We start from the raw sequence: 15,857 nt of genomic DNA on the forward strand, positions 1-15,857 counted from the left end.
TTTTTTTTTTTTTTTTTTTTTTGGTTTTGGTTTTGGTTTTTTCGAGACAAGGTTTCTCTGTGTAGCTTTGGCGCCTTTCCTGGAACTCACTCTGTAGCCCAGGCTCGTCTCGAACTCACAGAGATCCGCCTGCCTCTGCCTCCCGAGTGCTGGGATTAAAGGTCTGCGCCACCACCGCTCAGCATGGTGCACATTTATATTAACGGATCTTCAAGTTTCTTATATTTGCTGTGGAGGTTTAGGTGATGGTGTTGACTGGTCCACCGGAATTTATGCCCTGAATTCCCAGGGCCTCCAGCTCATCGTCCCTTCCCGACCTGGCCAGCAGGTGGCGCGGTCTGCACTTGTTTTTCCTGCACACCAGTCTTCTTTGAGTCAGCGAACCATCGAGAGATGAGGACCTCCCATTTTCCTAGAGAAAGCAAGCGGGCGTTTGGCTCACGGGGATTGTAGTGGGTGGCGAAGAAGGACGACCCGGAAACGACATGGGGAGGGGGAACTTCCGTTCTTTGTTCTGTTCTCGGTTGTGTGGGTCTGTGACAGGGTCCAAGAGGGCCTGGTTCGTGTCCGGCCCCCTAATTACGTCCCTGTCCCCAGGGTGAGTGGGGCCGTCTTCGGGACTCGCGGTGAGGCGGAAGTGTGGTCGCCGGGGAAGGGGGTTGGTGTTCACGCCTCTGCGGCCCGCGGGGTCCCCGGGCCCGGCTCCGCGGGGTCCTGGGTTCTCCTTGTCCCTGCGGCCGCTGCCCAGCTCCGCAACCCCGGCTCGGCGGGTTCCTGCGTGTCGCGGATTGGGACTCCGGACCTGCTCTTGTGTCCTCCACCGCCAGCCCCAGTGTTTGAAATTTCCAGCGTCGCTGCAGAGGTCCCTTTCTTTAAAACCGCTGATGACAGACAGACAGACAGCCTAACTTGGTACTCTCAGTGCACCGTTTTCTGTGCTGGGGGCAGGAGAAGGAAGTTTGTTTTTCCTTAATTGGATCGGAGAGTGAGAGTAGTTCTGTGTCATAGTGAGAACTAGGGCTTGGGAGGAGATGCGAACTCGGGTCCTCAGAAAGATCCTGCGGGGACCTCACCAAAGACCTAATGTCCTATAGATAAGTTTTAGTTTACTGCCGGATACCCTTTCCTGGCGAAGCTGTACAATGCTGGCGCAGACTCCTGCAGAAAGTGGCTGAGTGTCCAGCTGACTAAGACACTAAGAACCTAGATTGACACAGAGAACCTTCAGTTCATATCAGCTCTCTAGGGTGCAATGAAAAGACAATGGTCTTCGTTGGTAGTTATTAGAGTATAGCCCTTTCCCCTCCATACTTCTTAAGCATCTATATTAGAAATAAGTTTCACGTGAGTTTTTCCATTTTGCTTCCTTAATCATACAGCACTGGTATCACCTAAAGAGTGGTTCTCAACCTTCCTAGTGCTGCAACCCTTTATACAGTTCCTCATGTTAGAGTGACCCCCAACCATAGTTATTTTTGTTGCTACTTCATAACTAATTTTTCTACTGTTATGAACTGTAATGTATATATCTGTTGTCTGATGGTCTTAGGCGACCCCTGTGAAAGGGTCTTTGGACCCCACCCCCACCCCTAGTTGAGAAACACTAACTTAAAATGAATTTCCAGGAATTAGTCAAGCTTGCTGGCGCACATCTGTAATCCCAGCACAGATGCAAATGAAGCAGGAGTATGAATATAATTTCAAGGCCAACCTGTACTATACAGTGAATTCCAGCCTAGTCTGGGGTATACTGTGAGGTCTTACTCAATAAAGAAAGACAAAAAAATAAATAAAATCCCAGGAACTGAACATACGATGCCAAATTTCTTACATCACTACTTTAATCTTAACAGGGGTTAACTCTGTAGAAGGAAGAAAGGATCCAGGAGGGAGGCTTCTCCTGACCTGTCCTCACTGTCATGTGGTCCTTCTTGGTCCCTTGGGCAGCTTGAGGGAGTGGAGTTGGCAACAGGGCCGGGGAAAGGCTCTGCCCATACCCAGATGGCAGAAGTACCATGCAGAGTTCCTATGAGAAACATTGTTTACTGACTCAAGACACTGGGGACTTGTCCTCAACATTATGCCTTTGAGTTCCAGCTTCAGTTAACCCAGCCTTGAACGGGGACTATTGCCTTTCATTCTGTTATTTGTTTGTTGTTTTTTGAGACAGCATCTCTCTACAAAGCCCTGGCTGTCCTTGAACTCATTATGTAAACCAGGCTGGCCTTGAAGTCTTCTTTCCAAGTACTGGTATCAAAGGCATGGGTCACCATGCTCGGCTTGCCTTTTACTTTGGAGTCAGTGTGTGTGTGTGTGTGTGTGTGTTTCTTTGAGAGAGGGACTGGGTTGGAACTCCTAATCCTGTCTCAGCCTCTCAGATGCTTCAGGTCTGTGTCATGATGGACGACAACGCTACAGCCAGTTTGATACTAGAGTGCTAGCCCCTAGCTTTGATCTGCCTTTTGTGATTGCTACCCCCTGTCTCCTTACCTTTTGTCTGAAGTCTTATCTGAGAGCTTCCCTAGGGGGATGGAAGCCTATGCAAACTTAGGAACAACAACCCAGTGGTGTTATTACTGAGAATTTGCATTTGGCATTATCCCTTTGGGGGGCTTAGATCAAAGACTGGTATACGGAATTGACTTGCTAAAGGTGTGATTTGTCTAACAAAAGGGCTCTTTGCTCAGCAAGGGCAGTTCAGTTCACCGTGAGAAATCCACCCTGCAGCTGGAAAAGGCTGAAATTCAGCCTTGAGGTGCCTCTACTTTCCATGGACCTGCATGAACCTGCACCCACTCCCGATATACAACTGTGCCACCCATGCCAAGTTGTTGATTACCCCCACCCCCATCCCCCTCCAACAGGGTTTCTCTGTAGCCCTGGCTGTCCTGGAACTTGCTCTGGAGACCAGGCTGTCCTTGAATTTAGAGATCTGCCTCCCTTATGCCAGGATTAAAGGTGTGCGCTGGCGCCGCTGCCGCCACCTGGGTGATTTTTAAAGAGAATAATTTTGTTGTTTTTGTCTTTTTTGCGATAGGGTCTCATACTGTTGCTAGCTTGGTCTATTTTTTTTTTTTTAAAGATTTTATTTATCATGTATACAGTGAGTGTTCAGCCTGCAGGCCAGAAGAGGGCACCATATCTCATTGTAGATGGTTGTGAGCCACCATGTGGTTGCTGGGAATTGAACTCAGGTCCTCTGGAAGAACAGCCAGTGCTCTTAACCTCTGAGCCATCTCTCCAGCCCTTATTTTTTTTTTTTTAATGTGTATAGGTGTTTTGCCTGTGTGTATGTCTGTGTACTGTGTGCATGCAGTGTCCCCAGAAGCCAGAAGAGGGCATCAAATCCCCTAGGACTGGAGTTACAGATGGTTGTGAGCCACCATGTGGTTGCTGGGAATCAGGCCCTGGGTCCTCTGGAAGGGCAGCCGGTGCTGTTAACCACTGACCATCATTCTAGTCCCTTGTTTGTTTTGTTCCGCACAAAGAGTTATGAGATCCTGTTTTTAGAAAAAAAAAAAAAAAGGTGTGGAGTAGTGTAAAGAATGTTGCCACCTTCTTAGTGAGAGGAAGCACAATTGGGGTTAGTCCTTTTAATTGTTTTTGGTTTTTCGAGACAGGGTTTCTCTGTGTAGTTTTGTGCCTTTCCTGGAACTCACTTGGTAGCCCAGGCTGGCCTCGAACTCACAGAGATCCGCCTGGCTCTGCCTCCCGAGTGCTGGGATTAAAGGCGTGCGCCACCACCGCCCGGCCTTTTAATTGTTTTTTGAGATAAGGTTTCTTTTTTAAATTTATTTACTTTTATATTATGTGTGTGGGTGTTTTGCCTGCATATATGTCTCTGCACTGTGTATGTGCCTGGTGCCTTTCAGGTCCAGAAGGTGGCATTGGATTCCTTGGAACTGGAGTTCCAGATGTTCTGAGTTGCAGTGTGGGAGCTGGGAATTGAACTTAGGTCTTCAGGAAGGGCAACAAGTGCTCTAAACCACTGAGCCACCTCTCTAGTCCCAAGATAGGTTTCTTTTCTTTTTCTTTCTTTCTTTCTTTCTTTCTCTCTCTCTCTCTCTCTCTCTCTCTCTCTCTCTCTCTCTCTCTCTTTCTTTCTTTCTTCTTTTTTGAGATAGAGTTTCTCTGTGTAACCTTGGCCTTTGGCTGTCCTGGAGCCCACTCTGTAGACAAGGCTGATCTCGAACTCACAGAGATCCACTTGCCTCTGCCTCCCTAGTGCGGAGTTCTGGGATAAAGGTGTGCATCACCACTGCCCAGCAAGATAAGGTTCCTTTTTTTTTTTTAATTTTAAAAACTATTTATTTTTATTTTATGTGCATTGGTGTTTTGTCTGCACATCTGTGTGAGGGTGTTGGATCCGCTGGAACTAAAGTTACAGATGGTTGTGAACTGTCATGTGGGTGCTGGACTTGAACCTGGGTCCTCTGGAAGAGCAGCCAGTGGTGGTAACTGCTGAGCCATCTCTCCAGCCCCAAACTAAGATTTCTTATAACATAGTTTGGCCTTGAACTGATCCCCCTTCCCCATCTCCCTGGTGCAGGCATTACAGGTGTATGCCACCATACCTGGCTCAGGGTCAGTCATCTCAGTTAGTGAATGATACCCACCTCTTTACTGCACTTGTCACTAAAAATGTTGGGTGGGTGGGGCAAAATTGGAAATCTTTGTGTGGGCTCATTACAGAAGTGCCCACGTTCACAGGGATCTAAAGGGTAGTCCTGCGTGTTTTTCTCACTCTTCCTGTGTACTGAGATGCAATTCCCTTTATGAAATCAGGAGGCATTTTAAAAAATCAACTTTGATCTCTTTGCCTCTGCAGTGCTTCTTCAAAACCTGCTTCCTGCTGAGTCTACAGCTAGGAGATCAGCGACCAGAACATTTCACTCACCCATGGAAACTCAGGCTGACCTTGCATCTCAGGATCCTCCGCCCCTGCTAGAGAGTGGTAAGATAATGGGATTGGGAGAGGAGGTTGTTCTCATCTTTTTCTGTTGTTTAACTTGCTTGTGTTTTTGTTTTCCTTTGAGGCAGGGCCTCACTTTGTTGCCATGGCTGACCAGAAACTCATGGTGTAACTAGGTTGGTCTGAACCTTGGAGAGATCCCCCTGCCTTGCATCTTAGTGCTGGGATAAAGGTGTGGGCCAGCACACTTGGTAGGCTTGTTTGTCTCTTGAGACAGGGTCTCATTGTGTAGCCCAGGCTGGCTTTAAATTTTCCATATTCTTGACTCGTGTCTGTAGTGTTGGGTTTAAACAGATATCTTTCACCAAGCCCTGCCTCATTCTTTCCTCTGTGTGTGTGTGTGTGTGTGTGTGTGTGTGTGTGTGTGTGTGTGTGTGTTGAGACAGGGTCTCACTGCAGCCCTAGATGGCCAAGGACTTCCTATGTAGACCAGGCTACCCTGGAACTCCCAGAGATCAACCTGCTTCTGCCCCTCAGGTGCTGGGACTAAAGGCATGTGGCACCGCACCCAAGCCAAAATAACTTTTATTGATTTTTTTTAATTAAGTGTATTTATTTTGTGTGTTATGTATATAGACATGTATGGCACAATACACCAAAGTTTCTCTGCAGAGGTCAGAGGGCAAGCTCTGGAGTTGGTTCCTTCCTTCCACCATGTGAGTTGGGGGTGGGCATCAGCTCAAGCAGAGAGGCTTTGTCAAGGTGCCTTCACCCACTGAGCCGTAGAACCTGCCCTGAACTCTCTTTTTGAAACGTTTTGTATTGCCATATAGTAATTATATATGATATTGGGTTTCATTACATTTTCATACTTTAAAAATATTAAAGAGCTGTGGGGTTGGAGAGATGGTTCAGTGGGTAAAAGCTCTTGTCTTGGAAGCATGAGGACATGAGTTTGAATCCCCAGAACCTACATTAAACCATATGCATAGTAAGAATGTCTGTAGTCCCAGTATTCCTATGGGGAGATGGGAGCTAGAGATGGGAGAACCCCCAGAAGCTCATAGGCCAGCTAGCATGGCATACATAGCAGAAAACAACAAAGATGCCCAGTCTCACACAAGGAGGGAAGCAGGAACTGAAACTTGAGGTTGTCCTCTGACCTCCAGATGTGCACTGTGGCATGTATGCACCCACACTCACATGGGCATTCCTACACACAAATTCCCCAAACGTTAGAAAGTTGTGTGGGAGAAAGGACTTCTAGGGCACTTACTGGGTATGGAACCCAGGGCCATGTATGGCTCAGATTGTCGCGGCGGGGTGTGTGATGGATCCTTGGAAAGAAGACTCAGAGGCACCTTAAGAATGAATCTAGTCTTTCTTGGCTGCAAGGGGGTCCTGCCTGGAAGGACTTTCCCTTCGCCCAGGGCATTTTTATTTTCTCTCTATTTACAGTTTAGCCAGTTAATTTTCATATGCTCAAAGCAACCTGAAAGGAGCTAAAATGCCAAATGCAAATTCCTTGATTTCTCAGGTACCATGGTTTTCCCCGGTTTCCTGAACCAAGTTTTGCGTAGGCCTTTGATCCTTGGGAGACTCTTAGACAAGATTCACATAGGGTGATAAGAGAAACAAAAGGATGGATTAGGGCTAGGTGCTACTCTCTGGAGCGCAGGCCAGAGTAGCTCAGCAGGAATGCAGCCACACACACATTTGCTAGGAAAGCACTTAGCACTGAGCTAAGAGCTGCAGGTTTCAGCCATAATGGCTATTGTTCCCACGCTTACTAGGAAAAAGCATTTAAAATCTGTTTTGTCAAATCTAGTTATGCATAGTGGGTTAGACCCTGAGAGACAAACACAAAACTTAGGGCTGATGGGGAAAGGTATGTGGTCCACAGCAGAGCTAGGAAACATTTCTGTCATATTGATATAGATTTGGTCTTTGGATGGAAAAAGAGAAGAGGTGTGGGTGGTGTGTTTTCGGTCGGGGCTTGAGGGAAGCTGCTCATTTCCCTCTGCCTACGAATCTCCTACAAGAGTTTGCAGTATTGGAAGGAAAATGAGAATGTAACTGGTCCCCGGCCCCACTTGAAGAACAGGCATGAATGGCCAGGAGTATGGCATTCATGGAAGCAGAGACAGGGTGGGTTTTTGAGGCATGTGACCTTAGGTCAGAAAGCAGGCAGATTGATTCCTGGCCCTGGTATTGTCCTTCAGCTCTTTCCTCTTCAAAAGTCCCTTCCTTTCCTGACAAGGACAGCCTGGGGCATGAGATGTTGGCTGCTGCACTTCTGAAGGCCAAGTCCCAGGTAAGCTATGGTTCCCTTCATTCTTTTCCTTCTCGTTTTGTAGAGTGATGTATCATTTAGCGCCCTAAACTCTTAATTCTGTCCATCAAAACCATGGTTCTGTGGCCAGTGGGTACAGTGGGTAAAGGTGTTTGCTCCCAATGCCTTTAATCTCAGCACTCAGGAGGCAGAGGCAGGTCAGTCTCTGTGAGTTCAAGGCCAGCCTGGTCTACAGAGCGAGTTCCAGGACAGCCAGAGCTACACAGAGAAACCCTGTCTTGAAAAACAAAAACAAACGAAAATAGTGTTTGCTGCCAACCCTGCCAACTGGATATAATCCCTGGGATCTGTATGTTACAAGGAGAGAACTGACTGTCACAAATTGTCCTCTGACCTCCATATGTGCAGTGGTACCCCTCCCCCAAATAAATAAATGTTAATTAAAAAATCATTTCCATTTTGGACTCTTGGAAGGCAGTTATGCTCATCCCTATGCCATCAGTGCTGCTTTGGATGCTCATGCTGCTATTGCTCTGACCTCTGCCCTCATCCCAAAGAGCTCAGCCCCATCCTGGTTGCTGTGTGATGCTGCCAGTCCTGACCTTTGCCCTGAAATTGCATATATGGCCATATGACTGTTTCAGGAGTTGGTAACATTTGAGGATGTAGCTGTGTACTTCATCTGGAAAGAGTGGAAGCGTCTGGAACCTGCACAGAGGGACCTCTACAGGGATGTGATGCTGGAGAACTATGGGAATGTGTTCTCACTGGGTAAGGGCTTGTACCTTCTCAACAGAGCATGCTATTTTTTCTAGGCTTCAGGGTTTGCTAGTGGCAATGTAGTCTTAGAAAACTCTAATACTGGTGCTGGAGAGATGGCACTTTCTGCTCTTGCAGAAGACCTAAGTTCAGTTTCCCATTTCTCACATGGAGGCTCTTGATTGTAACTCCATTTTAAGGGATCTGCACCAGACACACACGGTACATCCATGCATGCAGACAGATAATCATACACATTAACAATAAATAAATTAAAAAAGAAAACTAATAACAGTAAGAATGACAACTCACATTTATAGGGTAATTTGCTGCTTATAAGGAGATTTCACATGTATCCTTGCATTTAATTCTCACAGTAACTCCACAGTTGAGGTGGTTAATATTATCTTCATTTTATAGGTTTGGAACGTGAGGTTAAGAAACACAAAATCGGGCTGGAGAGATGGCTCAGAGGTTAAGAGCACTGACTGCTCTTCCAGAGGTCCTGAGTTCAATTCCCAGCAACCACATGGTGGCTCACAACCATCTGTAATGAGATCTGGTGCCCTCTTCTGGCCTGCAGACACACATGCAGGCAGAACATTGTATACATAATAAATAAAATAAATCTTTAAAAAAAAAAAAAAAAAAAAAAAAAAGAAACACAAAATCAGGGCTGGAGAGCAGCTCAGTGCTTAAGAGCCCTGGCTGCTCTTCCAGAGGACCTGGGTTCTATTTCTGTACCCACACGGCAGCTCGCAACCTTCTGTAGTCCCAGTTCCTGGGAATCTGACACCCTCTTCTAGATACCAGGCATGCATGTGATACACATACATGTTGACAACCACTCATATACGGAAAACAAACAAAAAGACCCTTAGAAGCCAGTTGGGCATGGTGGCATATACCTGTAATCTCATCACTTGAGAAGTAGAGGCAGGTGAACCAGCTGTGACATGTTCACTATGGGTTTGAGACCACCCTGGGCTGCGTGAGACCCTGCCTCAAACAAGCAAGCAAACAAACAATGAACTTAGACACTTTTTGCATGGTAGTAGAACTAGTGAATGACAAAGTTTGAGCTCCAGTGTTTTTTCCTGTTATTTATATCTTTGGATTTATTTGTCTGTCTGTCTGGACTTATTTATCTATCCGTCCCTCCATCCATCCATCCATCCATCCATCCATCCATCCATCCACCTATCTACCTGTCTGTCTATTTGAGACAGGGTTTCACACTGCAGCCTAGGCCGACCTGGAACTCATTAAGTAGCCCAGGATGGCATTAAACTGTGTAATCCTTACACTTCATGTACTGTAGTGCTGGGATATAGGTGTGAGCCACCACATCTGGCTGACCCCCTCCCTATTAACACCAAACCTGGTACTTTAGCCATCTATTTCCAGGACTTAATGTGTCACTCAGAGACTTTTCTAAAGGATTCGGATGTATGTTGGGATTCCTGAACATGGAAGGTGGTGCTCTGTGTCTGAGTGAACATTCTAGAGCTCTCTGTTCTTCCCTTTTCTGTTGGATTACTCCAAGGACCTACTGTTTTGTTCAGGAGCTTCTGTACCTCTTATAGAGATGTATGTTCTGAGGCTGGAGAGATGGCTCAGGAGTTAACAGCACTGCTGCTCTTTCAGAGGACTACAACTCAGGTCCTAAGGGCCACAGCAGGGGGCTCCAAAGCTACCTGTAACCCCAATTTTAGGGGGTGGTGTGGGGCTGATGCCCTCTTCTGGTCTCCAGAAACACCTACACACATGTGGACACACACACACACACACACACACACAGTTTTTTAAAAGAAATGTATTGCTAGGCATGGTATTATACACCTTTAATTCCAGTATCTGGGAAGCAGAAGCTGGGAGACCTCTGTGAGTTCAAGGCCAGCCAGGTCTACATAGTGAGTTCCAGGACAGCTAGCCAGGGCTACATATTGAGACCCTGTCTCTGAATAAATAAATAAATAAACAAACAAACAAATAAAATCAATTCCTGTTTTAAGTAGAAATTACCTCCTGAACACTTAGTTACTCATCTCTTACCTCACTTTCAGTTAGAACATTTTTCCGAGCAGTACCAGGGCATCTTCCTAACTGCCGGTTGAGATGTCCCTATGCATTTCCTTTTGTCCCCTGAAGACCTGGGGTCTAGGTTTGTGCTCTGGGAACACTTAGTATGGCCATGTCTCTCCCTATGAGCGGGTTCTTCTTTTGAGTCCTGTGACAGTCTCTTGGCTGGAATGAGAATTGAGGCATCTGGGAAGAGAGAAGGCTTGAGAGAGGTCTGTCCAAGTGAGTCCTTGCCCTGTCTACTTTAAAAAATACTGACAAACTAGGCCGGGCGGTGGCGGCGCACGCCTTTAATCCCAGCACTCGGGAGGCAGAGCCAGGCGGATCTCTGTGAGTTCGAGGCCAGCCTGGGCTACCAAGTGAGTTCCAGGAAAAGGCACAAAGCTACACAGAGAAACCCTGTCTCGAAAAAAAAAAAACAAAAACAAAAAAAAAAAAAACCAAAAAAAAAACAAACAAACAAATACTGACAAACTAAAAATACTACCTGGACCCAGTGGAACCATCCTCTGTGCCTAGAGTTCCCTGTAGGAACTCTGTATATAGTGAAAATGAGAAGCCAGACATGGAGGTTATTTATATAGTCTGCAACATAACGTCGCCTTCCTGGTCTACAGCCCAGAGCTGGCCTAAAACTTTTGTCTTTGCTGGTGGCATACGTGGTTGGACTACAGACAGGTTAGTTCTCCCCTGGGGGTTCTTAGTGTCTGTCCTCTGCTCCTTCTTGCTCTACTGCTGTTTTTCATCTCTTTTCCTGCCTCTCTCTTCAGCAGTCTGTTAAGTTCCTTACATATTTGCTCCACCTATCAGGCTTCCCCTTTTTTGGACTGTGTCTCCCTATGTCGCCCAGGCTGGCCTCAAACTCATGGTCTTCCAGCCTACTGTGTGCTACAGTTAATAGACACATATCACCCCTTTCAGCTTTCTGTCATTCTTTTTTTTTGTTGTTTTGTTTTGTTTTTTTTTTGTGACAGGGTTTCTCTGTGTAGCTTTGGAGCCTGGTTGGCTTTGAACTCACGGAGATCCGCCTGCCTCTGCCTCCAGAGTGCTGGTATTAAAGGCGTGCACCGCCACCGCCCGGCTTTCCTGTCATTCTTAAACTTGCTACTTCACCCACTGTCCTTTTCTTCTCACCATCTTCCCAGCCACAGCCACAGCCTCTGACCTGCCTGAAAACTTTGCCGCTTCATTAAGTAACAAGTCTTTCTTACCTAGACTTGTTTTGTTTTAAAGATTTGTTTACCTTATTCTTTTATGTGTGTGAGTGTTTTGCCTGCATGTATGTGTGCACCACGTGTTCCTGGTACCTCTGAAGGTCAGAGGAGAGCACTGGATCTCCTGGGACTACAGTTACAGACAGTTGGGAGCTGTCATGTGGGCCCTGCGAATCAAACCCGTGTCCTCTGCAAGCGCAACAAGTACTCTTAACCTCTGAGCCAGCTCTTCAACCTCCCTTACCTAGTTTTTGTTCCCAACAGAGCAGGCTATATCCTCCCATCCCCAGCACATCGCTGACTTCCTCTAGGTTCGCACCTTTTCTCCCCAGCTTTCTCCCTGTTCCTTCTCTGTTTCTTTAGCCCATTTGTCTTACTTTGCTTTAGTTATACATAAAGGTTGGAAGGCCTCTCTTCAGTCCAGCAAAGGGACATGTGCTTTTGGTACTATAAATGTCAGACACATGATTATTTTGTTCTCTGAGTTTTATTCTTTTCCTCACAAATAACATATGACACTTGCATTTTTTTATTGTGCTAGATGGTGAGTCCAAAACTAGAAATGACCAAGTACTCTCTGAAGGCATGGGGTCACGTGAGATGATACTGGGACGACTGCAAACGGATGTTTCTCAGGGTCTTAAGTGTGAAGAAGCCTATGAGCAAGAAGTCAGTCTGAAGAGACAGCTAGGGAACTCCTCTGTTGGAAGACTGAATAGGAAAATACAGGAGTTTCACCAAATGACAGTTGAGGAAAAGCTCACCCATATGGGACAAAGAAATGAGAAGTATAATGAATTTGGGAACAGTTTCACCATGAATTCCAAACTTATTTCACATCAGAGATTTCCCATGGGAGACAGACCCCATAAGTGTGATGAATGTAGCAAGAGTTTTAATCGAACTTCAGACCTTATTCAACATCAGAGAATTCACACTGGGGAAAAACCATACGAATGTAGTGAATGTGGAAAGGCCTTCAGCCAGAGCGCACATCTTATTCAGCACCAGAGAATCCACACTGGAGAGAAGCCCTATGAATGTAAGGATTGTGGGAAGACCTTCAGTTGTAGCTCTGCTCTCATCCTACACCAGAGAATCCACACTGGGGAGAAACCTTATGAATGTAACGAATGTGGAAAAACATTTAGCTGGAGCTCCACTCTGACTCACCATCAGAGAATCCACACTGGCGAGAAGCCCTATGCTTGCAACGAATGTGGGAAGGCTTTCAGTAGGAGCTCCACCCTTATTCATCATCAGAGAATCCACACTGGAGAGAAACCCTATGAATGTAATGAGTGTGGGAAAGCCTTCAGCCAGAGCTCACACCTCTACCAGCACCAGAGAATCCACACTGGAGAGAAGCCCTATGAATGTATGGAATGTGGAGGGAAGTTTACCTACAGTTCAGGCCTTATTCAGCATCAAAGAATCCACACAGGGGAAAATCCCTATGAATGTAGTGAGTGTGGGAAAGCCTTCAGGTATAGCTCAGCTCTTGTTCGCCATCAGAGGATTCACACTGGAGAGAAGCCTTTGAATGTAATGGGTGTAAGCAGAAATTCTGGAGTTTCTGCTGAATTAAACATCAGAGAATCCACATGAGAGAGCCATATGCCATTTTCCCCACTCCCTGAGTCTAAAGAGCTCTTGCCTTACTTTATAAATAGGGCCAATTTAGAATGTGTCCCACCTCCAACCTTTCACTCAGAGAGTGGGGCAGATTGGGAAAAACATCCTGGCACAGTGATCAGCAGGATTTCCCAGGAATGGATACCAGTCTTGAAAAATTGTGAGGCAAGTAGGAAATTAAGCACTGGGAAAAGAAGGAAGCTTGGGGACCAGTCACCCCTTTTTGGGAAGGGGTTTGCACTAAACCAATTTTCTCACACCAGAAGAGCCTTTCTTTCCAAGGTGGGGATGGAAGCTTCTTAGCAACAAAATTCCAAGGGTTCCACTAGTTAGAGTCAGTCTGGTAAGCACAACAGGCAGAGGGAAGAATATTCTGGGTCATCATAAGTTCTGGGAAGGGAAACAAGCTGTATTTCTTTCTTTCTTTTTTGAGACAGGTCTCACTATGTAGCCCTGGCTGTTGTTGAACTCACTGTGTAGACCAGGCAGGCCTTGAACTCAGAGAGACCTACATGCTTTTGCCTCCTAAGTGCTGGGATTAAAGGCATATTCAACCATGCCAGGCCCCCAGAGGCTGCATTTCAAAGCCATTCTTAATCCAGCTTTAAGATTGGACAAGGAATATGCTGTTTTGGCATATGAATCATGAATTCAGGAAACTTGGTGCTGATGGGTTCATTTTATTGGGCGGGGTACCCCCATCAAGGGTTTCTGTAGTGACTATCCTCGGAGCTCTTGGAGCAGTGATAACATGTTTTCAAGAGTAGTCTGGCAATACTGTAGGCAGACCCCACATCCTCCCTTGTAACAGGACTGACTGGAAATCTCATTGGAGCAGTAAATAACCTGAGGTAGATAAGAAGCATTTACTACTGGCCTGACTCCTGTCCTCTCTTCTTCCTGTTCCTGTGGTAAAAGGTAATGTGATATCAACCTCTAGTTATTAAGGATGCTGTCAGGGAACTCACCTACCCAGCTTGTCCTACCCTCACCTCTAACATCTGGCCCCAGCAGCTGGACCTCTCTGGAGTACATCTGACTTCAGCTACTTCGGAGTACATAAACAGTAAAGCCAGACAGGCACTGAGGCCCAAGCTTGGCAGCTGGGCTCCTTGCTGGGTACGAGTGGTGCTCCAACCAACAGATGACTTTCCATATTTCTCCAACCCTGCTCATCCTGTAGCTTAAATGAAATGCACTGTTAAACAGCATAGTTTTTTCAGAAGGGGAGATGTAGTGTGCATTTGTGTAGGAATCAAAGTTTTGTCAGTTAAAACAGCACAGTAACTATAAATGGAATCCAAAAGTATACTCTGAAATTTGTCTTTGATAACCATTTTTGGGTCACAAATGTGAGGTTTTCCTGTCCCACACAGCCCTCAAACTCTTGCAGACATTACTGCAGACTATAAACATGTGCAGCTACTCCCACCTTCACACCAAATTAGAATTTTATAAGATCATTTTGTGTGGTAGGCTGATGACGAAAACTAAAAAGGTGTGTTTGGCTCTTTTGTAGCAATGGGCATCTCTCTGTTTTGGTTTGGTGTTGGTAGGGTATTATGGCCATGGAGAAGGTAGGCTTGGAATGGGATGAAGAGGTTAACAATAAGAAGGCTGTGAATGCCCAGCACTTACGAGGGAGAGGCAGGAGGATCTCTGTGAGTTCAAGGACAACCTGGTCTACAGAGCTAGTTCTAGGACAGCCAGGGCTACACAAAGAAACCCTGTCTTGAAAAACCAAAAAACAAACAAAAATGGCCATGAACTCACTTTTTTTTTTTTGGTAGAGTATGGTAATGGATCATCTATTATGTGTCTTTAATTTCACAAATTTTTGGAACTGATCATTTTTGGCTCCTTTAACACTTATTGCCAGGCCTGATGGTTCAAGCCTCTAATCTCAGCTACTTGAGAGGCTGATAGAGGAGGATCACAAGTTCCAGGCCTGCCTGCACTATGAAGTGAGTTTAAGGCCAGCTTGGACAAGTTAGCAAGGAGTCTATTCCATTGTTTGTCTTTCTAATTACTGGAAATTAAGCTGAGCCTCATCAGTTATACTGTCTAAGCAACATATATATAAATATATGTTCTAATTCTGCCTTTTCAAGCAGCACATAATTCTTTATCAAATAAAACTTTGAAGAACATTTTTTCTTTCTTTCTTTTTTTGAGACAGGGTTTGTCTGTATAACCCTGTCTGTCTGGGAACTCGCTCTGTAGACCAGGCTGGCTTCGAACTCACAGAGATCTGTCTGCTTCTGCCTGCTGAGTGATTGGGTTAAAGGTGTGCTTGAAGAACATTTTCATTCTGCAAAAGCAGTTGTTTTATTCACCTCTGCTGGGGATCATATCCAGCATTCCTTTTGTGCTGGGTAAGAACTAAGTACCTCAGCCTAGAATTTTTTTTGCATTCATTTTTGGTATGTGTTCATGCATGCATACATGTGCCATGGAATGCACATGGAGGTCAGAAGCCAACTTGCAGGAGTTGGTTCTCTTGCAGTGTGGGTCCCAGGGATGAAGTCAAGGTCACCAGGCCTGACAAGGGCAAGCACCATTACCTGTGGAGCCTACTTTATTTACTTTTGTGGTTTATTTTTGACTCGGGACTGACCTTGAACTGATCCTCCTGTGTCTACCTCCCAAATGCTGGAATTACAAGCATATGCTGCCTTTCATCTCCTGTGACATCTTTGAGATCCAATTCAAATGATTCTGGGAAAGTATGTTATGTAATAAAGTTTCTAACTGAGCACAGAGTCCAGTTTCATGTGCACTTTTCAGGTAACAGGATGAACAATGCAGTGATGATAAACATCTTGTTAGATTGTTTCTTTTTTTAGTGAATAATACAAAACAAAAACAAGAGAAAAGGTTGTTTTGCTTTGGTTTGTGTTTTAGGTGGGATCTTGCCATGTAGCCCAGGCTAGCCTTGAACTAAGTCCTGCTGCAACCTTTT

At 45.6% G+C, this 15,857-nt stretch overlaps 1 protein-coding gene across 2 annotated transcripts; it reads left to right on the plus strand.

Moving 5' to 3' along the window:
* The first annotated feature begins 447 nt into the window (after positions 1 to 447).
* On the plus strand, positions 448 to 14,350 carry Znf3 (zinc finger protein 3). Of its 2 annotated transcripts, XM_059249754.1 has the most exons (5): positions 448 to 598; positions 4,829 to 4,954; positions 7,135 to 7,226; positions 7,850 to 7,976; positions 11,802 to 14,350. In XM_059249754.1, the coding sequence occupies exons 2-5, from the start codon at positions 4,900 to 4,902 to the stop codon at positions 12,866 to 12,868; spliced, it is 1,341 nt and encodes a 446-aa protein (XP_059105737.1). In that variant the 5' UTR covers positions 448 to 598; positions 4,829 to 4,899; the 3' UTR covers positions 12,869 to 14,350. The 2 variants fall into 2 exon arrangements, with proteins under 2 accessions (XP_059105737.1, XP_059105736.1); XM_059249753.1 differs by lacking the exons at positions 448 to 598; positions 4,829 to 4,954 and having other exon boundaries at positions 5,450 to 7,226.
* The last annotated feature ends 1,507 nt before the right edge of the window (positions 14,351 to 15,857 follow it).

Source organism: Peromyscus eremicus, chromosome 23 (genome assembly GCF_949786415.1).
Source record: "Peromyscus eremicus chromosome 23, PerEre_H2_v1, whole genome shotgun sequence".
NCBI classification, from domain to species: domain Eukaryota; kingdom Metazoa; phylum Chordata; class Mammalia; order Rodentia; family Cricetidae; genus Peromyscus; species Peromyscus eremicus.